Below are 27,525 nucleotides of genomic sequence, written 5' to 3'. Positions count from 1 at the left end.
TTAAGTACGTTGAGATAATTCTTAGTTTTGTGGGGTATTGGTTAATGGGAAATTAACAAGTTATTAAGAAATGGGTGGATAACTTATTATAATCGTTTGGATAACCTTGAAAACGTGGAACCAAAATGTGGCACTTATGATGACTCTTAAAAGTCTTGCAAGATGTCATATTTTGGACAATTAAATTGGCTTAGTCACCGCTTGAAGTGGGCCCACACCCATTCAAACACACTTAAGAGATGTGTGACCAATTTACTTCATTTGGACTCTTTGATTTTCAAGAGATTCAAGTAAATAGTTCTTTCCATTAAGAACTCACGTTAGACCACATTGAAGGAAATCGTAACATTTTCCTACTCCAATACTAAATAACACATGATGAAACATTTAGTAGGCATTAGATTTATGTTACTGTTGTGAGATTTTGCAATTATAAGAGAATACGGTGCAATCTTTTTCAAGAAAATCGGTTCAGTTGTGTTAAGGCTATCCCTTCTTTCTTTTTTGGAATGATCTATACGACACGAATGAAACGAGCAAATGCACAATTTCCATAAATGACTCTATTCATAGAAGTATTAGAGATGCCTGTGTTCTTAAATTCCCATATGTCTTATTATTCTATGGTTTGTTCATGGTCTCAAAAAATACGTAAGTTGATAAAAGTTGTTTCAAGATATAAATCAGAGGTATAATGGTCTTATGACGCTCCGAGAGATTTTATTGACGTACTTCTCATGAATCGAATTCATCTATACATTGTCACGACCCAAACCTATGGGCCGCAACGAGCACCCGGTACCTTACTCAACCGAGTATCAACATAACATATCTTTCTTATTGTACTTTCATTGGCAAAAGGGCCAAATGGGCCGCCATGATCTAACCACAATAAAAATAAGGGAATAGTCAATATAGAACGACCCAACCTAATATTAAAAAAACTTATACATGTGACATACGGGTCTATAAAGCCAACATAATAATTTATAAACTCAAAACATAGGCCAACAAGGCCGTACAAACATTTAATAAATGACATCTGTCAACAAGCCTCTAAGATTACACACTTAACATAAAGGTCGGGACAAGGCCCCACCATCCCAAACATTATACGTCTAAATCATACTAACCAAACAAGCAACTCTGGAGCAAACGGAGCGCACCAACATCTTCCGCTGAGCTGATAACCTACTTGGAGGACTGTCAACCTGTCTATCGGGACCTGCGAGCATGAAACGCAGCATCCCCAGGCAAAAGGGACGTCAGTACGAATAATGTACCGAGTATGTAAGGCACATAAATAAGTACATAACAGACATGAAAGAAATATAGAGTAAATGACTCAACCTATAAGTCTAGATAACTTTGTAAATCATGAAATAATTATAGTGTCATAAATATGCGTATGAATGTCATGTTGTGTATAGGTACGTCTTTCATAACATAATCAGGCCTCTAAGGGCATCCCATTATATCATCTCGACCATTGTGAGCAAAATCACCAATGTATACCAGCTAATCAAGTGGTGGTGCATATATAACGCCATAACCTTTCCCATATCCCATATACATATATATATATATATATATATGAGGATCAGGGTAGGACGGCGGTAGTCCGCACGACCATCCAGATCTAGCTGTTTCAGTACCTTTGAAGGTTGGCAGTAGTCCGCGCGACCAGTAAAGATTTGAAATATACGGGAATTTTATTATAGTTTTAATGACTGTATGGAAGGATCTATCCTTTTACCCAAGCAAGGGGCCTGTATAGGTCCGATACATACTCTTATTGAGCCCATGTGTCTAGCAGTTCTAATTGTGCAAGGGATAGCCCTTTTGACAACTTCAGCGGGCTTTAATGTCACAGCTGGCTAGACGTAGCCACTAAGGCAAAGCCAATAAGAGTAGTACCAGAGTCGACTGTACCACAATCTTGGAACCAAGCCAAGAAACTATATTAAAATTCCTTTATATTTTGAAAGAGTCTGGATTCTTCATGGTTAATATGGAAGAGAAATTAGTTTTTCAACATAGATATGAATCCGTTTAGCCGGACATAGTCACGGCTGGGGAGAGAAACTAAGTATATAAAATACTATATAATAAAATAAAATAAATACCTTTAAGGCGAGGAAGCAAGGCCCTGAAGATGAACTGAATTTCAAAACTTCTATTAATCTTCAACTGATTTACAAAACTAATAAGTTAAAAGCTTTACAAGAAGGAGAGAGTTTAGGGAGATAGATTAGAGAGAGAGGGGATTCTCACGACCTGCCTCTTCAAATGAAGATGTCCTCTTTTTAAAGAAGGAAAAAAAACATAAAGAATCTTTAAATAGTAGATTGGGTCCCATATCTGGGTCCCTATACAGTTTTTCTACTATTGGGAATAGCGTATCTGGGTCCCTTATACAGTGTTTCTACTGTTGGGAACAGTGCATCTACTGTTGTGTGGGGTCTTCGGCGGCTTTAGTCAAAGTCCTCTTTTGTCTAAATCATTCATTTGTTGGAGGAAATTTTCCACCTTTTCCTCTCTTTGTCAGATAATATTATTTCTGGCTGCGTCGGCTGTGAATCGTTTTCTGCGATATCATTGCCACTTGTTTCACTGTGCATTGATGTGTCAGATCTTTCACATTGATTCAAAGTTTGAAGTAAATTTCTTTTTACTTCTTCCAGATATTTATTTACTAATTCGATTTTATCTCCGCCTTGAACAGAGATTCTTCGAGCAATATGTTTGACGGAGCTGTCATCAAATATTTTCTTCTGTGAAGTGGACGAGTATACTTGGATTTGTGTTTTAATAGAATCCAATAATTCTTGTCCATATAATATTTTTGTTTTGGGATCATTCTTCATCAATTTGTCCCAAAATTTGTTGTAAAATACCCTGTATAAGCAAGGGATTTGTTCCTCCGTAAAACCTAATTCAGGAGTCCATTTATGAATCCATGGGATAGAGAATTCAATAAAGAAACAAATTTGATCAATCTTTTCTAGGCAACAGATATGATCTGCGTGATATAACTCGGATAGGAATGGTGAAATGTTTGCCCATTCTTTGTATAACTTAAGGAATGGCTTAGGCAGGATTTTCGTTGTGGGACCGTGGTATGACCACCAATTTAAAAACCAGTTGGGATAGGTCCTGTAAATATTTTTGTACATACTTTAATAAACCAAGTATGTTTATGCCTCTCATTGTTATGATAAAGCACTCTATCAAATGCTTGGATATAATCCCAATAAGTAAAATTCATGGGTGATTTATTAAGGCTTATCTGCCTTTCTTTCATTGTTGAAATCCCCCATTCTTCAACAGATATAATCTGTTTGATAATGATTTTTGAGAAGTTATAAAGGTTCTCATTTGTGTTATAACCCGAAAAGTGCTGGAATTCTGCACTACCTGTACTGATTAGAATAGTCTCATAATAAGTGCGGGTTTTATATGATTCACCCGGGTAGTATAATCCATTAATCAGATATCTCTGGAATATCTTCCATGGTTCATCTTTTCGCTGAATCTCAGAGTTTTCTAGGAGAAATATTATTTCTTTCTTTGGTAATTTTTCGTAAGACTTAATATCATCGTTGTCTTCTTCTCTAGCGATTGAAGCAAATGTATTACTTTGCCTTTTGGAAGCCAAATATGCCTGTAGATGACCATATAATGGATCATCTTCTGGAATATCATCCAGATGTATAGACAGACCTGATGAAAAATCTCCTTTATGTGAAATCTTTAAGTTTATTAAGCTCCTTTTTCCGTATTGTATCACTGGAGAATTTGATGAGGATCCGTATGACGATCCTTGAGAATATGATCTACTAGGGGAAGATCTTTCCCTACCTCTGCCTCTGGTGGTCCATGATGGGTCCATTCTGCACAAATAACAAGTGAATTTATTCTAAGAAGTAATAATCCAGCATATCATCCCTAATAATTTTTGTATAGGTATGAATTCCTAACATTTTCAACATGATTATGATTTTCAATCAGGTTATCAACGATATCTTCAATTATCAAATCAATTATGAGACTTTGTAGATCTCGATTTAATCTAACCACTTTCAGGATAGTAATTAACAGTTCTTCATCTAGAAAAGTTGTATAGAAATTCATAATTAATCAAGGTATTCTCGGGATAAGAAATCCGGAAGGGAATTATCAATTCCTTTTTTGTATTGAATTTCAAAATCAAAAGGCGCCAGTTGATCTTGCCATCTAGCAAATATTAATTTAGATGCATCATGTTTGAAATCTTTGTCAAACATATATTTAACAGTTTGAGCATCAGTTTTTATTAAAAACTTTTGATTATATAAATCGTCTTAAAATTTTAAAACACATTTAACAATAGTCAACATTTCATGAGCCACAGTAGCATATTTCTTCTGGGCTTCGGTCCATTTACCAGAGTGAAATCTTATCAGGTATTCACTCTTATTGTTGGGATTCACTTGTTTTAAAATCCCACCGTAGCTAATGTTGGACGCATCAGTCTCAATAATTTTTTGCCATGTAGGATTAGCAAGAGTTAAGAAAGGTAAAGACTTAACACGCTGTTTAATATTTTTGACTAACGTAGTATGCTGGTCAGTCCAAGGCTTCTTATGATCCTTTTTCAGCCTGTCGTTTAGAGGGGCTAGATCACGAGATAAATTTTTGTAGAAAGGAGATATATAATTCAAACTTCCCAAAAATCTTTGTAATTGAGTCCTGTCAGTAATAACATCAGAAAGTTTTGAGGCAAAATCAATCGATCTTTGTATTGGGGTAATTTTTCCTTGGCAAATATTATGACCTAAAAATCGAACATTTGTTTGGAATAGACTCATTTTCGGTTTATAAATTACTAAACCGTTTTGTATTATAATTTTCTTAAAAATATCAAGATGCTTAATATGCATCTCTAATGTTTTAGAATATACTAATATGTCGTCAATATAAACAATGATAAAATCTAGATAAGGGTTAAAAATATCATTCATAATTTTCTGAAATTCAGAAGGGGCATTTTTAAACCAAATGGCATGACATTCCATTCATATTGCCCAAATGGAACATTAAAAGCAGTTCTATAAGTATGCTCTTTAAAAATTTGAATTTGCCAATATCCAGATTTTAAATCGAATTTTGAAAATATATTGGCGTCATATAATCTAGATAGCAAGTCCCTTTTATTGGGGATAGAATATCTAATCCATTTTAGATGTTTATTCAATGGTTTATAATTTATAACTAATCTAGGAATACCACGTTCCTTTTCTGCAGCATTATTAACATAAAAGGTCGAACATGACCAAGGAGATTTTGAGGGTTTTATCAAACCCTTTTGTAACAAGCTGTCAATCTCGTTTTTGCAGAATTCGACCAATTTAGCATTCATCTGGCAAGGTCGAGACTTAGTAGGGATATCATCTTCGGAGAAGTTTTTTCCATAAGGAAGAGTTACAATATTCCTTTTTCGATTCCAAAAGACACTATGGTGATCGGCGCAGACATCAACATCCATCTGTTCAGCAATCAATTTAATCTTTTGCTGAATCTTAGCAGATTGTAAAGTATCGAATATATTCATGCTCAATATTTCTGATTGTAATAAATTAACATGCCTTTGTTTCATTTTAATCAAGGCGTTAATATCTCTAGTTACGGGATCTGTAACAAAAGAATAACTTATCTCTCTATCTTGATAACTAGCAGAAAAATCCTGTGCATCTATGTTATTAAAAGGGTAAATAGCATTAATAAAAGGGGTTCCAAGTATAATCAGAGGGTATAACTGGTTTTTTACCAAAAAGAAGAAATGAGGAATACAAACTTTATTTTGGCAAATACGAGTATTTGGTAATTTATACTCTATATCTAAAGCATGACCAAAAGCAGATTTTACCAAATGAGTGGTCTTTTGAAAATATTTAGTAGGAACAAGACCCTCTTGAATACAACTTACATCTGCTCCACTATCAATCATTGCTACATCAGTTTGAGAGAAAGTATTATCAATCAAGATAGTACATTTAATGTACCACTTATGAGCCGTAACAACCTGCATCATTCCTAAAAACATATCAGAATTTTCATTAATTGAATCAATCTGATCAAAAATTTCTTTTCCCTTTTCATTTGACGATTCGAAAATTCCTTTAGCCGAAAAATCAGTTGGAAAATCAATTAGAGAATTATTTTTCTCAATTTGAGTAATCCGGTGATCACAAATCATTTGATTTTGTTTAAGAGACTTAATATCTTTTTTCAAATTCTCAATTTCGATTTTCAAATCATCAAAAGAAGCATCTCTGCTAGGTGTACTGGACTTATGAAGTCGTTTATTAATTTCAGACAAAGAATAAGGCGCAAAATGTTCAAATTCGTTCTTATATTTTTCAAAAGGTTTTGAACTACTAGAACTAGAACTTGCAGCTAGATTAATAATTTTTTCACGAAGTTTTTCATCGGTATCTTCTTTTAAAAGTTCTATTACATTATCAGATGTGATAGTTTTCATATTTAAATCATGAAATTGTGATTGTAATTTATAAAATTCGTCATCATCACAAGTACAAATATCACCTTTGCAAGCAGTGCAAGAAGTATCAACATTTTTATCACTATTAGATAAATCAATTAAATCAACTTCATCTTCAGATTCTGATCCTGAAGTGTATAACAAGCCATAAACCTTATCGCGTAGCTCATCATCGAGTTCTAAGGTTTTCAGCTTTTGAAGCTTGCAATTTGGAGAAATATGACCAAACTTTCCACACTTATAACACTTAATATCAGCGAGATCTCTCTTTGATCTATTCTTCATAAATCGAGTAGATTTCCGATGCGCTTTTCTAGTATCACACTCTTCCTTAGACCTATATCTAGACCTCTTTTACTTATACGGGCTATCCGGGTTAGGATACCTATGATATCTATTTTTCTTCTTCTTCCTACTTTGAGTAGAGGTTCCGGGTAAACCGAACTGGGTACAAAAGTCACCTAATTGGGATTTCTCTTTAAGCTTATCAATCTTAAGCTGTCTAGAAAGCTTTAGCTCATTACACAAGTTTAATCCTTCTTGTGTACACACTCCTATAAGTTTACCATAGGTATAATTACCATACTGAATTTCACCGTAACTACCCCTTAATACTTTCCTTACCCTTTCAGCAAATAAGTAAGGGAGGCTGTCTATAAACTTAGCGTTCCAATGCTCATATTTATTCTCGGGTAGTTCCATAACCCTACTCATAAAAGTATCTTTATACCATCTAAATTCACTAAGGGTCTTACATCTAAGCCCATTAAGTAAGGTTCTGATGGTCTCATGATTTGAGGTAAATCTACCATTGAAATGCTCTAAAATTGTAAGGATAAGGGTATACACTGCATCTTCTCTACCCTTAACAAGATCCATACCTATATTATCAACACCCTCGTCTACGGCTGTAGCATTAATAACGAAAGCCTTTTCTTCAACAGATAAATAATTATCCCACCAGCCACGAAGTTGGCCAGTAAAGCCTGCAATAATCATTTTGCAAATAGTTCTATCCGTATTTTTAACACTTTTGCAGATAGTCGAATACATAAGCATTCTATGTACGAGAATGGTTAATTGTCTATCAGTTAAACCATCAAGATTCCATTCATAAATTTCGGAACCGCTATAAGACGTATTAGTCTGATTCCAATCGCGTTCCTCAATCAACACATCTTGAGAAGTAGGACGAGGATAATAGTAAGTTTGCATCATTGGTTTGTTAGCATACCTACTATTGGGTTTAACTATACCTTTGAGTTTATTAAACTCTGACCATGTCTCAGTTTTATAATCAGAAACGGTCTCAATTCTATCAGCAAAATTTTTAGATAAATCAATTGGTCTAACATTCAAACCTGAAAGCTTTTTATCGAGGAGTTGTGCTAAGTCATCAAGAGATTTAAATTTAAAATCCTGAATCTCATGAGGTCTTTGAATATGAGTAAGAATAGCTTGATCAACTGTTTTACTTCCTGAAGTGGAGGCAATATCAGTTGGTCCTTTCTTAGTACTCATTTCTTTTATTAAAATAGTCAAATCATCAAGCTTTTTATCAAGAGAACCGACATGTTCTCCTAAAATTTTTACATATAAACCCAAATAATTGTTTCGAGAAATCAATTTATTAATTTCTGCGATACTAATAGCTGCAACGTTATCATCAATAAATTTTTGAAAGGCAGTGAAGGTAATACTAGTATTATTAGGTAATATAAAGGGGGCCTGAGGAGGATAAATGGCTTTAGTAATACTACCACTCCCATCTTTATAATATCTTTCTAGTACCTTAATATAAAAGGCAAATAAGTTGTTATAAACCAAGGAACAAAATACATAATTTGATTATGCAAATCACAAGTTTCATAAAATTCTTGAGAAATACTATTCAAATCATCTTTGCTATAAGCATAAAAAACCACGTTTTAAACTGGCTCCATTTATCACTAAAAAATTCCTTTTGAATATATTTTCGTGCCCGAGAACCGGGGCTAAAATCAATTTGGTGTGGATTCATTAAGTACTATTGGGGTCGAAATCCATCTCGGATACAGAAGGAATATCCTTATCTGAAATATTGTCATTGTCCTGAACAATATTTGTTTGAGGGTTAACTTTAACCCTTTCAACCCTTTCGACAGGCTTATTACTAACTTTACTAGTAATAGGGTGTAAAGAGGTTGCACGATTGCGAGCTGGACCGTAGACTGGTTCAACAGGTGAAATATGTTGAATAGTAGGTAGAAGTCTATGATTAGAAAACGAATGTCTATTATAAATAGTAGACTTATCATCAAATTGAATACAAATCCCACCATCCGAATTTTGAGTAACATGTGAAAATTCAGTATTCGACAAGTCGTTAGTAATCTGACTTTGGGATATAACCGAATTTAAAGTCCAAGTAGCTGGGAAATTAATTTCTTCGCACCTAATAGGTCTCCTAATGGTGACCTTGGACCTTGCAAAGTTGGTTACTACCAGTATGGTCTGATCTGATGTATCATATAACTTACATCTAGGATTCAAAGTAGATAATAATTTAAAATAAATCCTATAAGACAGACATAGAAGTTCAGAACCAGGTGCATAATTATAACCATGCGTTTTCACTTTTAAAGTCAAGGCATCAAGAATATTAACATCAGAAAGAGATAGTTGCAGATTGGGTTGAGTATTAAAATATACTGGACCATAGGCCACAGTAGATTCAATCGAACCCATCAGAGACTGTCTAAAGTTCAGATTTCTAGCATCTCTAAGAGTTGCTAAAAAGGTCTCTGGTAATCCTTTAAGGGTTAACGGTTTAAACACAATTTGAACCATACCAATATGCAGATAATGATAATGATGTTTATATAAATCTATATCGTGTTTGTTTAACAAACGAATAGTCTATTCAGTCATTTTTATACCTCACTGAACAGTCTTTGGCATTAAATTCATCTGAACAGACTATTCGTTTGTTAAACAAACACGATTTAGATTTATATAAACATCATTATCATTATCTGCATATTGGTATGGTTCAAATTGCGTTTAAACCGTTAACCCTTAAAGGATTACCAGAGACCTTTTTAGCAGCTCTTAGAGATGCTAGAAATCTGAACTTCAGACAGTCTCTGATGGGTTCGATTGAATCTATTGTGGCCTATGGTCCAGTATATTTTAATACTCAACCCAATCGACAACTATCTCTTTCTGATGTTAATATTCTTGATGCCTTGACTTTAAATGTGAAAACGCATGGTTATAATTATGCGCCTGGTTCTGAACTTATATGTCTGTCTTATATGATTTATTTTAAATTATTATCTACTTTGAATCCTAGATGTAAGTTATATGATACATCAGATCAGACCATACTGGTAGAAACCAACTTTGCAAGGTCCAAGGTCACCACTAGGAGACCTATTAGGTGGGAAGAAATTAATTTCCCAACTACTTGGACTTTAAATTCGGTTATATCCCCAAGTCAGATTACTAACGACTTGTCGAATACTGAATTTTCACATGTTACTCAAAATCCGGATGGTAGGATTTGTATTCAATTTGATGATAAGTCTACTATTTATAATAGACATTCGTTTTCTAATCATAGACTTCTACCTGCTATTCAACATATTTCTCCTGTTGAACCAGTCTACGGTCCAGCTCGCAATCGTGCAGCCTCTTTACACACTATTACTAGTAAAGTTAGTAATAAGCCTGTCGAAAGGGTTGAAAGGGTTAAAGTTAACCCTCAAACAAATATTGTTCAGGACAATGACAATATTTCAGAAAAGGATATTCCTTCTATATCCGAGATGGATTTCGACCCCAATAGTACTTAATGATTCCACACCAAATTGATTTTATCCCCGGTTCTCGGGCACGAAAATATATTCAAAAGGAATTTTTTTAGTGATAAATGGAGCCAGTTTAAAACGTAGTTTTTTTATGCTTATAGCAAAGATGATTTGAATAGTATTTCTCAAGAATTTTATGAAACTTGTGCTTTGCATAATCAAATTATGTATTTTGTTCCTTGGTTTATAACAACTTATTTGCCTCTTTATATTAAGGTACTAGAAAGATCTTATAAAGATGGGAGTGGTAATATTACTAAAGCCATTTATCCTCCTCAGGCCCCCTTTATTTTACCTAATAATACTGGTATTACCTTCACTGCCTTTCAAAAATTTATTGATGATAACGTTGCAGCTATTAGTATCGTAGAAATTAATAAATTGATTTCTCAAAACAATTATTTGGGTTTATATGTAAAGATTTTAGGAGAACATATCGGTTCTTTTGATAAAAAACATGATGATTTGACTGTTTTAATAAAAGAAATGAGTACTAAGAAAGGACCAACTGATATTGCCTCCACTTCAGAAAGTAAAACAGTTGAACAAGCTATTCTTACTCATATTCAAAGACCTCCTGAGATTCAGGATTTTAAAATTAGATCTCTTGATGACTTAGCACAACTCCTCGATAAAAAGCTTTCAGGTTTGAATGTTAGACCAATTGATTTATCTAAAAATTTTGCTGATAGAATTGAGACCGTTTCTGATTATAAAACTGAGACATGGTCAGAGTTTAATAAACTCAAAGGTATAGTTAAACCCAATAGTAGGTATGCTGACAAACCAAGGATGCAAACTTACTATTATCCTCGTCCTACTCCTCAAGATGTGTTGATTGAGGAACGCGATTGGAATCAGTCTAATACGTCTTATAGCAGTTCCGAAATTTATGAATGGAATCTTGATGGTTTAACTGATAGACAATTAACCATTCTCGTACATAGAATGCTTATGTATTCGACTATCTGCAAAAGTGTTAAAAATACAGATAGTACTATTTGCAAAATGATTATTGCAGGCTTTACTGGCCAACTTCGTGGCTGGTGGGATAATTATTTATCTGTTGAAGAAAAGGCTTTCGTTATTAATGTTACAGCCGTAGACGAGGGTGTTGATAATATAGGTATGGCTCTTGTTAAGGGTAGAGAAGATGCAGTGTATACCCTTATCCTTACAATTTTAGAGCATTTCAATGGTAGATTTACCTCAAATCATGAGACCATCAGAACCTTACTTAATGAGCTTAGATGTAAGACCCTTAGTGAATTTAGATGGTATAAAGATACTTTTATGAGTAGGGTTATGGAACTATCCGAGAATAAATATGAGCATTGGAAAGCTAAGTTTATAGACGGCCTCCCTTCCTTATTTGCTGAAAGGGTAAGGAAAGTATTAAGGGGTAGATACGGTGAAATTCAGGATGGTAATTATACCTATGGTAAACTTATAGGAGTGTGTACACAAGAAGGATTAAACTTGTGTAATGAGCTAAAACTTTCTAGACAGCTTAAGATTGATAAGCTTAAAGAGAAATCCCAATTAGGTGACTTTTGTACCCATATTGGTTTACCGGAACCTCTACTCAAAGTAGGAAGAAGAAGAAAAACAGATATCATAGGTATCCTAACCCGGATAGCCCGTATAAGAAAAAGAGGTCTAGATATAGGTCTAAGGAAGAGCGTGATACTAGAAAAGCGCATCGGAAATCTACTCGATTTACGAAGAATAGATCAAAGAGAGATCTCGCTGATATTAAGTGTTATAAGTGTGGAAAGTTTGGTCATATTTCTCCAAATTGCAAGCTTCAAAAGCTGAAAACCTTAGAACTCGATGATGAGTTACGCGATAAGGTTTATGGCTTGTTATACACTTCAGGATCAGAATCTGAAGATGAAGTTGATTTAATTGATTTATCTGATAGTGATAAAAATGTTGATACTTCTTGCACTGCTTGCAAAGGTGATATTTGTACTTGTGATGATGACGAATTTTATAATTTACAATCACAATTTCATGATTTAAATATGAAAACTATTACATCTGATAATGTAATAGAACTTTTAAAAGAAGTTACCGATGAAAAACTACGTGAAAAAATTATTAATCTAGCTGCAAGTTCTAGTTCTAGTAGTTTAAAACCTTTTGAAAAATATAAGAACGAATTTGAACATTTTGCGCCCTATTCTTTGTCTGAAATTAATAAACGACTTCATAAGTCCAGTACACCTAGCAGAGATGCTTCTTTTGATGATTTGAAAATTGAAATTGAGAATTTGAAAAAAGATATTAAGTCTCTTAATCAAAATCAAATGATTTGTGATCACCGGATTACTCAAATTGAGAAAAATAATTCTCTAACTGATTTTCCAACTGATTTTTCGGCTAAAGGAATTTTCGAATCGTCAAATGAAAAGGGAAAAGAAATTTCTGATCAGATTGATTCGATTAATGAAAATTCTGATATGTTTTTAGGAATGATGCAGGTTGTTACGGCTCATAAGTGGTGCATTAAATGTACTATCTTGATTGATAATACTTTCTCTCTAACTGATGTAGCGGTTATTGATAGTGGAGCAGATGTAAGTTGTATTCAAGAGGGTCTTGTTCCTACTAAATATTTTCAAAAGACCACTCATTTGGTAAAATCTGCTTCTGGTCATGTTTTAGATATAGAGTATAAATTACCAAATACTCGTATTTGCCAAAATAAAGTTTGTATTCCTCATTTCTTCTTTTCGGTAAAAAACCAGTTATACCCTCCAATTATACTTGGAACCCCTTTTATTAATGTTATTTACCCTTTTAATAACATAGATGCACAGGGTTTTTCTGCCACTTATCAAGATAGAGAGATAAGTTATTCTTTTGTTACAGATCCCATAACTAGAGATATTAACGCCTTGATTAAAATGAAACAAAGGCATGTTAATTCATTACAATCAGAAATATTGAGCATGAATATATTCGATACTTTACAATCTGCTAAGGTTCAGCAAAATATTAAATTGATTGCTGAACAGATGGCTGTTGATGCCTGCGCCGATCACCCTAGTGCCTTTTGGAATCAAAAAAGGCATATTATAACTCTTCCTTATGAAAAAAACTTCTCCGAAGATGATATACCTACTAAGTCTCGACCTTGCCAAATGAATGCTGAATTGGTCGAATTCTGCAAAAACGAGATTGACAGTTTGTTACAAAAGGGTTTGATAAAACCCTCAAAATCTCCTTGGTCATGTTCGGCCTTTTATGTTAATAATGCTGCAAAAAAGGAACGTGGTATTCCAAGATTAGTTATAAATTATAAACCATTGAATAAACATCTAAAATGGATTAGATATCCTATCCCCAATAAAAGGGACTTGCTATCTAGATTATATGACGCCAATATATTTTCAAAATTCGATTTAAAATCTGGATATTGGCAAATTCAAATTTTTAAGGAGCATACTTATAGAACTGCTTTTAATGTTCCATTTGGGCAATATGAATGGAATGTCATGCCATTTGGTTTAAAAAATGCCCCTTCTGAATTTCAGAAAATTATGAATGATATTTTTAACCCTTATCTAGATTTTATCATCGTTTATATTGACGACATATTAGTATTTTCTAAAACATTAGAGATGCATATTAAGCATCTTGATATTTTTAAGAAAATTGTAATACAAAACGGTTTAGTAATTTCTAAACCAAAAATGAGTCTATTCCAAACAAATGTTCGATTTTTAGGTCATAATATTTGCCAAGGAAAAATTACCCCGATACAAAGATCGATTGATTTTGCCTCAAAACTTTCTGATGTTATTACTGACAAGACTCAATTACAAAGATTTTTGGGAAGTTTGAATTATATATCTCCTTTCTACAAAAGTTTATCTCGTGATCTAGCCCCTCTATACGACAGGCTGAAAAGGGATCATAAGAAGCCTTGGACTGACCAGCATACTACGTTAGTCAAAAATATTAAACAGCGTGTTAAGTCTTTACCTTGCTTAATTCTTGCTAATCCTACATGGCAAAAAATTATTGAGACTGATGCGTCCAACATTGGATACGGTGGGATTTTAAAATAAGTGAATCCCAACAATAAGAGTGAATACCTGATAAGATTTCACTCTGGTAAATGGACCGAAGCCCAGAAGAAATATGCTACTGTGGCTCATGAAATGTTGACTATTGTTAAATGTGTTTTAAAATTTCAAGACGATTTATATAATCAAAAGTTTTTAATAAAAACTGATGCTCAATCTGTTAAATATATGTTTGACAAAGATTTCAAACATGATGCATCTAAATTAATATTTTCTTAATGGCAAGCTCAACTGGCGCCTTTTGATTTTGAAATTCAATACAAAAAAGGAATTGATAATTCCCTTCCGGATTTCTTATCCCGAGAATACCTTGATTAATTATGAATTTCTATACAACTTTTCTAGATGACGAACTGTTAATTACTATCCTGAAAGTGGTTAGATTAAATCGAGATCTACAAAGTCTCATAATTGATTTGATAATTGAAGATATCGTTGATAACCTGATTGAAAATCATAATCATGTTGAAATTGTTAGGAATTCATACCTATACTAAAATTATTAGGGATGATATGCTGGATTATTACTTCTCAGAATAAATTGACTTGTTATTTGTGTAGAATGGACCCTTCATGGGCCACCAGAGGCAGATGTAGGGGAAGATCTTCCCCTAGTAGATCATATTCTCAAGGATCGTCATACGAATCCTCATCAAATTCTCCAGTGATACAAGCAGGAAAAAGGAGTTTAATAAACTCAAAGATTTTTCATAAAAGGAGATTCTTCATCAGGTCCGTCTATACATCTGGATGATATTCCAGAAGATGATCCATTATATGGTCATCTACAGGCATATTTGGCTTCCAAAAGGCAAAGTAATACATTTGCTTCAATCACTAGAGAAGAAGACAACGATGATATTAAGTCTTACGAAAAATTACCAAAGAAAGAAATAATATTTCTCCTAGAAAACTCTGAGATTCAGCGAAAAGATGAACCATGGAAGATATTCCAGAGATATCTGATTAATGGATTATACTACCCGGGTGAATCATATAAAACCCGCACTTATTATGAGACTATTCTAATCAGTACAGGTAGTGTAGAATTCCAGCACTTTTCGGGTTATAACACAAATGAGAACGTTTATAACTTCTCAAAAATCATTATCAAACAGATTAAATCTGTTGAAGAATGGGGGATTTCAACAATGAAAGAAAGGCATATAAGCCTTAATAAATCACCCATGAATTTTACTTATTGGGATTATATCCAAGCATTTGGTAGAGTGCTTTATTATAACAATGAGAGGCATAAACATACTTGGTTTATTAAAGTATGTGCAAAAATATTTACAGGACTTATCCCCAACTGGTTTTTAAATTAGTGGTCATACCACGGTCCCACAACGAAAATCCTGTCTGAGCCATTCCTTAAGTTATACAAAGAATGGGCAAAAATTTCACCATTCCTAACCGAGTTCTATCACGCAGATCATATCTGTTGCCTAGAAAAAATTGATCAAATTTGTTTCTTTATTGAATTCTCTATCCCATGGATTCATAAATGGACTCCTGAATTAGGTTTTACGGAGGAACAAATCCCTTGCTTATACAGGAAATTTTACAACAATTTTTGGGACAAATTGATGAAAAATGATCCCAAAACAAAAATATTATATGGAAAAGAATTATTGGATTCTATTAAAACACAAATCCAAGTATACTCGTCCACTCCACAGAAGAAAATATTTGATGACAACTCCGTCAAACATATTGCTCGAAGAATCTCTGTTCAAGACGGAGATAAAACCGAATTAGTAAATAAATATCTGGAAGAAGTAAAAAGAAATTTACTTCAAACTTTGAATCAATGTGAAAGATCAGACACATCAATGCACAGTGAAACAAGTGGCAATGATATCGCAGAAGAAGATTCACAGCCGATGCAGCCAGAAATAATACTATCTGACAAAGAGAGAGAAAAGGTGGAAAATTTCCTCCAACAAATGAATGATTTAGACAAAAGAGGACTTTGACTAAAGCCGCCGAAGACCCCACACAACAGTAGATGCATTGTTCCCAACAATAGAAACACTGTATAAGGGACCCAGATACACTATTCCCAACAGTAGAAAAAACTGTATAGGGACCCAGATGTGGGACCCAATCTACTATTTAAAGATTCTTTATTTTTTTTCCTTCTTTAAAAAGAGGACCTCTTCATTTGAAGAGGCAGGTCGTGAGAATATCCTCTCTCTCTAATATCTCTCCCTAAACTCTCTCCTTCTTGTAAAGCTTTTAGCTTATTAGTTTTGTAAATCAGTTGAAGATTAATAGAAGTTTTGAAATTCAATTCATCTTCAGGGCCTTGCTTCCCGGCCTTAAAGGTAGTTATTTTATTTTATTATATAGTATTTTATATACTTAGTTTCTCTCCCCAACCATGACTATGTCCGGCTGAACGGATTCATATCTATGTTGAAAAACTAATTTCTCTTGCATATTAACCATGAAGAATCCAGACTCTTTCAAAATATAAAGGAATTTTAATCTAGTTTCTTGGCTTGGTTCCAAGATTGTGGTACAGTCGATTCTGGTACTACTCTTATTGGCTTTGCCTTAGTGGCTACGTCTAGCCAGTTGTGACATTAAAACCCGCTGAAGTTGTCAAAAGGGATATCCCTTGCACAGTTAGAACTGCTAGACACATGGGATCAATAAGAGTATGTATCGAACCTAGACAGGCCCCTTGTTTGGGTAAAAGGATAGATCCTTCCATACAGTCATTAAAACTATAATAAAATTCCCGTATATTTCAAATCTTTACTGGTCGCGTGGACTACCGCCAACCTTCAAAGGTACTGAAACAGCTAGATCTGGATGGCCGTGCGGACTACTGCCTATATATATATATATATATATTCGTATATAATGTCATCTGGTCATGAGTCAATGTGCATGTATAAATGCATGAACTGCATATGAAATACGTTAATAAAATCTCTAGGTTCGTCATAAGACCATAAGGCCTCTGATTAATGTCATGAAATAAACTTTACCAACTTACGTATTTTTGAGACCCATGAATAGATGATAGAATAATATGCACTGCGGAATCAAGAACATAAGCATCTCTAATATTTCTATGAATAAGAGTCATTTATGGAAGTTGTGCATTTGCTCGTTTCGTTCGTGCCGTATAGATCATGCCAAAAAGAAAGAAGGGATATCCTTAACATATCTGGAGTAGGGAAAAATTTGTATGATATTCTTGAAAAAGGTTGCACCGTACTCCTTTAGAATTGCAAAATCTCACGTTGCTACGGTGCTAAGAAATCTCGTTGGAATTGTTTTGTTTCAAGATTAATTTCCGTTGAAGCCAACATAATTGTTGGAATCGTTCTTGATTGATTGAGATAATCTTTCGTGTCACGACCCAAACCGATGGACCACGATGGGCACCGGGTACCTTACTCAACCGAGTACCAACATAACATATCTTTTGATGTCATGCTATCATAGATAACTAAGCCGGAAGGCTGCCGTGAGATAAGCATAATACAACATGTGATACCAACTTATACCTAAGACATATGGGCCTATAAGACCAAAATAACCGCTCGTATACTGAACATAGTCCGATAAGTCCATACAAATCTGTTGCATACATGACATCTATCTACAACGCTATAAGAATACATAATTTTCATAAAGGTCGGGATAGAGTCCTACAATACCAAACAATACACGTCTAAATCATACTAACCAAACAAGCAACTCAGAAGCAAATGGAGCGCACCAACATCTTCCTTTGAGCTGATAGCCTACTTAAAGGGCTATCGACATGTCTATCAAAACCTCCAGACATGAAACGCAGCATCTTGAGGAAAAAGGGACGTCAGTATGAATTGTCACGACCCAAACCGATGGGCCGTAATAGGCACATTGTACCTCACTCAATTGAGTACCAACATAACGTATCTTTTCATGTCATACTATCATAAATAACTGAACTGGAGAGGCTGCCATGAAATAGGTAGAATACAACAGGTAATGTCAAATTATACATAAGACATATGGGCCTCTAAGACCAAAATGACCACTTGAACACTGAATATAGGCCCACAAGGCCGTACAATATTTTACATACATGACATCTGTCTACAAGCCTCAAAGAATACATAATTTTCATAAAGGTCGGGACAGAGTCCCGCCATACCAAACAATACATATCTAACTCATACTAACCAAACAAGCAACTCCGAAGCAAATGGAGCACACCAACATCTTCCACTAAGTTGATAGCCTACTTGGAGGGCTCTCGACCTGTCTATCGGGACCTACGGGCATGAAACGCAGCGTCCCCAGGCAAAAAGAGACGTCAGTACAAATAATGTACTGAGTATGTAAGGCATATAAATAAGTACATAACAGACATGGAGGAAATATATAGTAAATGCCTCCACCTATAAGTCTGAATAACTTTGTAAACCATGAAATAATTATAGTATCATGTATATGCGTATGAATTCCATGTCATGCATAGGTACATGTTTCATAACATCATCAGCCTCTGAGGGTATCCCATCATATCATCTTGGCCATTGTGGGTAAAATCATCAATGTATACCAGCTGATCAGGTGATGATGCGTATATAATGCGGTAACCATTTTCCATATCCATATACATATATTTACATATATACGCGTATATAACACCATCTAGTCAAGGGTCAATGCACATGTATAAATGGGTGAAATGCATGAAAAATACGTAAAAATCTTAATATTCCTTCAGGATAAACTTTTTTCCAACTACATATTATTCTGAGACCCATGAACAGAAGATAATAACAATTCTCATGGGTAATCAAGAATATAGACACCCCCTAGTATCTCTATGAATAGAGTAATTTATGGAAACTGTGTATTTGCTCGTTTCTTCAGTATAATTTGGGCCATGCCAAAAGAAAGAAGTAATGGCCTTAATATACCTGGAGTAGGGAAAGATTCGTATGATGTTCTTGGAAAAATTTACACCGTACTTCTTTAGAACTATAAAATTTCTCTGTTGTTAAAATACTATAAATCTTCATTCGACTGTTGAATATTTACGCTACTTTATGATAATCACGCTACCTAATGCATTAAATCTGATCTTTGGAGTGATGTTTTGAGAATGGGGGAACATATGATCTTTGGAGTGATGTTTTGAGAATGGGGGTTGAAGGAATTAACGTTTTGGTCTAGTTTGGTTGAAAGACTTTTGGTTAGGCTTTCTTGGAAATGAAAGATTTGTTATTTGATGACAACTTAGCAAGGAATGACTTCCTTTATATCATGGCTAGCTGCGACGGGGGGATGGGGTGGGATATTTAATCTTTATCCGCTTATTAGGTAATTAGGTAATGTCCCGTTATCCGGTAATTAACCAATTACCCGCATAATTTAAAATTACCCCAAATTACTTAAAATTCTACTTATTTTTAATATACTTTTTATACATTATACTACCGTGGTCATATGGTATCATACATGGCACTAGTTCATAATTATCGGGTGTTATCGCTCGACCCATATTTTATCCCAAATGCCAAACTTGGATGAAAATTTGTTTCCTTTGCCTTGCTTCCCCTCTCATCTTCGCGAACTTACTTATTACTTGATTAAAATAGCATAATCCTTATAATCTCCGAATAACCTTTTCCTTGGATTGATGCCAATTACCTTACGACAAATTCAACATACAATACTATAGGGTGCAACATCATCGTAATGTAGTAATGCGGGATGTGACATCTCACTTTCGAGCTCTCATTAATTTATTTATGGCATATTTTCAAGTACGAAAATATGGGGTGTAACATAATTCCCCCTTTAGAACATTCATCCTCGAATATTGACTGATGCGCTTATCGTTCTCATATCCCATAGCTCTTGGGAATACTTTTGCAGTTCTCTTGCCATCTAGGCAACTATTCTATGAATAAGTCCAAAGGCCAGGGCATTCCCCCCCCCCCCTTTAGGCCTCTTTCTCATTCCATGACTTGTGATCGAATTCCTTTCAATATCGTAACTGTTGCTACCTTCCATCATGCGGCTTCTACGATACTGACCTTGTAAGTGTGCCTATGCGACTCTCCTCTCCTTTTCCTCCAGTTTTTAGCCAATCCTGAAGTTCTTTGCTTGGTATTTTGTCGAACTTATGAATATTGATATATCTTATTTTATAGACCTGGTTATCCATTCGTATGACTTTAGTGCATCTACATAGGTCATACTAAACCATAACTCTTACCTTGATTTCTCGTTACTGAGGTCTACTACCAAATGCCAAGTTACATTCATTGCTTATCCCATACGTATAAATCTATGTCCTCTAATGCTTCCACATTAATGTTCATCTAAAGAATGATGACCTAATCTCCTCTCATACTTTATAACTTTTATCCATCCATTGTTGATCCACCTAAATTTTGATCCCTAATCCACGCTTGATAACTTAACCTTCTATGTAATATTACTGCTAGGATTCATGTTTTATCGAAGAACATCTAAAATGCTTAGATTGATCCACCTGGGGCGATATCCTACTTTCATAACCGTATCTCACGGCATCCCAATGTGATTCACCTTGTGTGGGTATTTTAATCTTGTCCAAGTCATTAGATCCCTTTCTTTTATTCATCAGATCATTAGTCAATCGAAGGCACAAACGTTATTTTTTTGTCTATAATAATTACACCCTTATTCTATTAATAGGGCAGCATTCCATATCTTCTGAATGTTATTAGTCTTAGACTCCTTTGAGTTCATTCAGGTTATACTGAACTTTCTATAACTTAGAGAAACCATTAGCTTTCTTGTTTTCATGGGTTTTAATCCCGAGGACTTATCCGTTCTCATCACCATCTCACTCGCCCTTTCTCATTCCTACTCCTGTCATAAAACCTTGTTGCTTTACTATACATTAGCTTGGGACCTATACATATCTATTTATACTATTCGCGGTCTTCCTTCACCTAGCTTGCACCATAGATTTTCTTATGTTGTTCTGGAACATCAAGCAAGACATCACATCGTCTCTAACTATTCTTTACTCTCATAATCAGGCTTTTCGATACCTAGACCATAGGCTAGAAGATATGCTACTGACGCCGCTGCTATCATTCTTGGATATTGAATCCCTGTGTTTCTAGCCTTCTATCCGAAGTATGGACTATTCACAGCCTTCTGCATTTGAGTTTCTTATACGTCGTTCACCTTTACCTTACTTACGCTAAAATCTCGCATCACATCTTGTATCTCTTTCATAGCCTCCCTTTAACGTAGGTATGGTTCATATCCACAACTTGGAGCTTTATTATAATACTACAATCGGTGGGAGCTTCATACTGACTTCTTATGAGGCTGTTACTTTTCTAACTGGCTTTATCGTAGAGTTGTCATAGACTATGGTTGTTGTAATATCTCTTTTCTAGCTTTGATATTAAGGCTGGTCCTGCAATGTTCTCAATCACGATTTCTATAATTCTCTAGGTCTAATAATCAGATTCCTGATTTACTTAGTTGATGTAATCTTTAGTTTCCTCTTCCCTTTGATCAACCTTCGTGTAGGCTTAAGCTATCTTTCGATATGCGGCTCATGGTATTAGATATTACTTTGGTCCTTCATGGACGCTATAGAATATCCAGGATATAATCTTTTAACAATTCAATTCCTTGTTTATAACCTGGACCCAATTCTTTCTTTTATCTTTTATGGCTGCATGACTGTCAAAATATATGCTGCATGGATAATACTCCAAACCCTTAAGTGCATTCATAACGTAACTAGTTCCGGATCATTAATCGAATAATTCTTTTCGCTCCTTCTCAGCTTTCTTTAAATGTACGCTATTACTTTTCCTGGTTCTTTTGCATCCTTTTTGTGCGCCGACTTAGCTTATCTTAGCTCCCACACATGCCAGAGTTTTCGTGCAACTCCTATGATATCGAATATTAATTTTAATTTTACTTACCGTTCATTAGACAAGGTAAGTGCCACTTTCCTTTGGAGTGCTTACAATGTTGTTGCGAGACTGTTGTTACATGACTATTTACTTTTTAGGTCGTTGCGCTCAAATTGAAGCCTTCTTTCTTATCTCCCAGCTAGTCTTTCGTTGTAGTACTTAGGGAGAACCCTTGACTCTCGTAAAGCTGTGAGCGTTTTACGGATCTTTTTGATGTCCTTCCTTGCCTATAATCATCCGTAGTTGCTTACTGTATACGGCAAATCCGGGGGCCCGATTTCCCCTTCATATGGTCATCTCGCGGTCATGCTCTTCGAAGCTCGAATCCAAGGTCTAGACTCACCCTCGGCGGTCGTCAGGTATCGATATGGAGGGCATCGCATTCCAGCGGCTATAGCAGGCTACAGCAGGCGAGAGGGGAGTTCCCAAGGCATACGACTTAATCTAACAAGGTTGACCTATCCGGGGCCTATTTCAAGATGTCATGTCCAGCCATCCTATCTCCACGCCTTCATAGTTAACATGTTTTGTACTATAACGGATTTCCCTCATATATAAAGGGGATTCCCATCACTTTGTAAAGGGATCGGCTGATGTTGCTCCAACTATTCTCCACAAGATCAATAATATCTCTCTCTCTCTCTTTCTTCTCTCTAACTTGCTCGTTCTTACTAGCTCGAGGCCACTCTTAGAATTTATTACCTTCATATTTGTTCTTCATTTATTGCTTGATATTGGCCATAAAGAGCCTTGTTTAATCATATCTTAACTGTTATCCCATTCCCGATTACCCCCGATACCTCGAGATTGAGCCGAATATCGACCCTGAGGCTCCTTCATCGACCTGTCCGAAGCTCGGGCAGCAAGTCTCCTGGTTTGATTACTGCCCCGTTTTAGCTTCTATCTCTCCGTTAAACATCATACTCTTAGCATCAACTGCTCTAACAACTAGCATAAAAATAGATCACGTATTTTAGAACCCCATTTACAAATTTAATTATTGTTACCGTTTTCACGGTAAACAATTTGGCGCCCACCGTGGGGCTAAAAATAATAGTGATTATTTTCTGGCTAGTTTCATTACACAAACGCAAGTTATCTTTCACACTTTTTCTGGCCCAAGATCTTCGATTTCATGACACAACACCTAGCTCGGCGAGTAAAGTGGGAAACCGGAACCTCGAAAACAACAGAGAGAAGGACACGACTATCTTAGAGGCCAGTACACCACCGGATTCAACCCGGACGGAAGGGAAGGTTCTCCAACATAACATACACATGATTATTAGGGGAACCAACGTTCCCCAAGGACCTATGTTCAAACGAACGACAATGACCGCTACGGAAGAAGGACCGACCCGACAATGCATACCAGAAGACATCCTCGTATTCAGTGAGGAGGACCTCGAGGATATGATGGAACCGCACAATGACGCGCTAGTGATCTCGTTTCTCTTAAACAACACCAGGATAAAGCGCATTTTCGTGGATCCAGGAAGCTCGACCAACATAATCAAGTCAGAAGTAGTAGAACAGCTGGGGCTGCTCAATCAAGTTGTTACCATCCCTCGAATCCTCCACGACTTCAACATTATCGGCAAAGTAACGAAAGGAGAGATCACCCTCCTGATCAACATATCTGGCGCAATCCAGAGCACCGAGTTCCAGGTCATCGACGGCGACATGAGATATAATGCCTTAACCGGTAGGCCTTGAATACATAGCATGAGGGTAGTACCCTCAACCTTGCACTAGGTGATAAGGTTTCCCACGAGGTATGGCATCACGACCATACATGGAGAACAGCGGGCAACGAAAGAAATGTTCGCAGTCCACCATGAGACGCCAACACCCACATGCCCGATCTCGGATGAGGAGGGAAGCGTACAGACCCTCAAAGATGACAAGAAAGACTTCTTCGCCCCCGAACCTTCATCGCCCCCCGTGGAATTAGATGCAACCAAATAAACAGTCGAATAGTTGGAGTAGACTGTTTTGATCAAGCACCTCCCTGATCGCAAGGTATACCTGGGAACGGGGCTGACCCCCGAACTCAAGACAGAGTTTATTCAATTTCTTAGTAACAATATTGACTGTTTCGCCTTCCTACCCAGATATGACAGAAATCTCGCCAGAAATAACCTTCCACAAGCTGAGCATTGATCCCAAATTCAATCTCGTAAAGCAAAAGAGAAGGCCGCAGTCCGAGGTAAAACATGCCTTCATCAAAGAGGAGGTAGCGAAACTTCTTATAATCGAATCCATTAGAGAGGTAAAGTATCCAGAATGGCTGGCTAACGTAGTAGTAGTGCCAAAAAAGGGGAACAAGCTAAGAATGTGCGTAGATTATAAAGATTTGAATAAAGTGTGCCCCAAAGATTCCTTCCTGTTGCCTAATATCGATCGTCTGATCGATGCTACGGCCGGCTACGATACCCTCACTTTTCTCGATGCCTACTAGGTGTATAATCAAATCCAGATGAACCCCGAGGTTAGAGAAAAGACCTCGTTTATCACAAAGTATGGTACATATTGACGTAACGTAATGTCCTTCGGGCTAAAAAATGCGGGAGCAACGTACCAGCACCTAGTTAATAAAATGTTCGAGCATCAAATAGGTAAATCAATTGAGGTATATATTGATGATATGATAGTAAAATCCCTGCACATAAAGGACCATTTTACCCATTTGTAGAAAACTTTCAACATCCTCAGAAGCTACAACATGAAGCTCAACCCCAAGAAGTCTGCCTTTGGAGTAGGTTCGGGCAAATTCCTGGGCTTCATGGTTTCAAACAGGGGGATCGAGATCAACCCTAATAAAATAAAAGCCATCGAGGAGATCGCGGTGGTGAACAATGTAAAAACCATTCAATGGCTGACAGGGCGGATAGCGGCCCTGGGAAAATTCATATCAAGATCATCGGATAAAAGCCACCATTTCTTCTCCCTACTCAAAAGAAAGAGCAACTTCGAGTGGACTCCAGAATGCCAACACGCCCTAGAAGAACTGAAACGGTAACTGACTAGCCCGCCTTTGCTGCACACACCCAAGGAGGATGAAATGTTGTACCTATACCTGGCCGTGTTCGAAATAGCAGTAAGCGGCGTACTAGTTCGAGAAGAGCAAGGTACATAATTACCTATTTATTATGTAAGCCGCACCCTAGGGGACGCCAAAACCCAGTATCCCCATATGGAAAAATTGGCTCTCGCACTGATAAGCGCCTCGCGCAAGCTGAAGCCTTACTTTCAGTGTCACCATATTTGCGTTCTGTCAACTTATCCCCTCCGGAGTGTACTGCATAAACCTGAGTTATCGGGTTGATCGTCCAAATGGGCCATTGAACTATAAGGGTATGATATCGAGTATCAACCTCGGACGACCAACAAGTCCCAAATCCTGGCACACTTCGTGGCCGATTTCTCACTAGCCCTCGTGCCCGAGGTAGAGAAAGAACTTTTATTGAAATCAGGCACGTCCTCTAGGGTATGGACCCTGTTCACATATGGTGCTACAAACATAAGAGGATCCAGGCTCGGTATAGTCCTAAAGCCGCCCGTCCGAAGCATAATCAGACAATCCATAAAAATCGCAAAACTAACTAACAGTAAAGCCAAGTATGAGGCTATAATTGCAGGTTTAGAATTGGCCAAAAGTTTGGGGGCCGAGACTATCGAGGCAAAATACGATTTGCTCCTCAAAGTAAGCCAAGTGAACGAAAGCTACGAAGCCCGGGAGGACAGGATGCAGAGGTATTTGGAAAAATTCCAAATCACATTACGTTGCTTCAAAGAATGGACCTTAGTCCATGTACCCCGAGATCAGAACAGCGAGGCCGATGCCCTCGCAAACCTGGGATCTTCTGCTGAAGAAGAAAACCTGCTCCCCGGAGCTGGCGTCCAATTGTTCAAATTTGTGGTCGAGGAAGGCCACGCGGAGATTAACTCCACCAGCCTGACATGGGATTGGAGAAAAAAATATATCGTTTATCTAAAGGACGGGAAATTACCCGCAGATCCAAAAGAATCGAGGGTCCTGCGAACCAAAGCAACCCGGTTCTCGCTCGACGAAAATGGGGCTCTGTACAGGAGAACTTTCGATAGCCCCCTAGCGGTATGCTTGGGACCGGGAGGCACAGATTATGTGCTCCGAGAAATCCATGAGGGCACCTGCGGAAATCATTCCAAGGTCGATTTTTAGTCTGAAAGGTCATCAAAGCGGGCTACTATTGGGACATCATGGAAAAAGACGCCAGGGAATTCATCCGAAAATGCAACAAGTGTCAGAGGTTTTCTCCCATGATCCACCAGCAAGACGAGCAACTACATTCCGTTTTATCACCATGGCCATTCATGAAATGGGGAATGGACATCGTTGGCCCTTTGCCAACAACACCAGGTAAGGCTAGATTCATTCTGTTTATGACTGATTACTTTTCAAAATGGGTAGAAGCGCAGGCCTTCGAGAAAATAAGAGAGAAGGAAGTTATCAATTTTATATGGGATCACATCATATGCCGGTTCGGGATCCCATCCGAAATAACATGCGATAATGGGAGGCAGTTCATCGGGAGCAAGGTAACATAGTTCCTTGAAGACAACAAAATCAAGAGAATCCTGTCAATGCCTTACCACCAATCTACAAACGGCCAGGTCGAATCTATGAATAAAACCATCATTCAGAACTTGAAAAAGAAATTGGAGAGCACCAAGGAAAATGGAGAGAAATGCTGCCCGAGGTGCTGTGGGCATATCAGACAACTTCAAAATCGAGCACCGGGGAAACACCCTTCTCTTTAGTATATGGCGCCGAAGCACTGATACTAGTGGAAGTCGGGGAACCAAGCGCCAGATTCCAGCACACTGATGAGGGCTCAAACAATGAGGCCATGACAACGGCCCTCGAGCTACTCAACGAAAGACGGGAAGCCTCGCTGATTCAGATGGCTGCCCAGAACCAGAAAATTGAAAGATACTACAACAGAAGAACAAATCTCTGATATTTCGAGATCAGGGACTTGGTCCTAAGGAAGGTTACTCTCAACACCCGAAACTCTAATGAAGGGAAGCTGGGC

General features: G+C 36.6%; 1 protein-coding gene and 2 pseudogenes across 1 annotated transcript; 2 read left to right on the top strand and 1 right to left on the bottom strand.

Annotated features, from left to right (window-relative positions):
• Positions 1-5,260: 5,260 nt before the first annotated feature.
• Positions 5,261-8,313, bottom strand: LOC138887550 (uncharacterized; annotated as a pseudogene).
• A 2,568-nt stretch (positions 8,314-10,881) lies between these two features.
• On the top strand, positions 10,882-13,685 carry LOC138887549 (uncharacterized; annotated as a pseudogene).
• A 10,094-nt stretch (positions 13,686-23,779) lies between these two features.
• On the top strand, positions 23,780-24,163 carry LOC138887548 (uncharacterized). Its single transcript, XM_070169308.1, has one exon. The coding sequence runs from the start codon at positions 23,780-23,782 to the stop codon at positions 24,161-24,163; it is 384 nt and encodes a 127-aa protein (XP_070025409.1).
• Positions 24,164-27,525: the final 3,362 nt, after the last annotated feature.

Source organism: Nicotiana sylvestris, chromosome 3, assembly GCF_000393655.2.
Source record: "Nicotiana sylvestris chromosome 3, ASM39365v2, whole genome shotgun sequence".
Classification (NCBI taxonomy): domain Eukaryota; kingdom Viridiplantae; phylum Streptophyta; class Magnoliopsida; order Solanales; family Solanaceae; genus Nicotiana; species Nicotiana sylvestris.
Note: the sequence above shows the minus strand (reverse complement) of the source record. Positions and strands in the feature narration are given on the sequence as shown.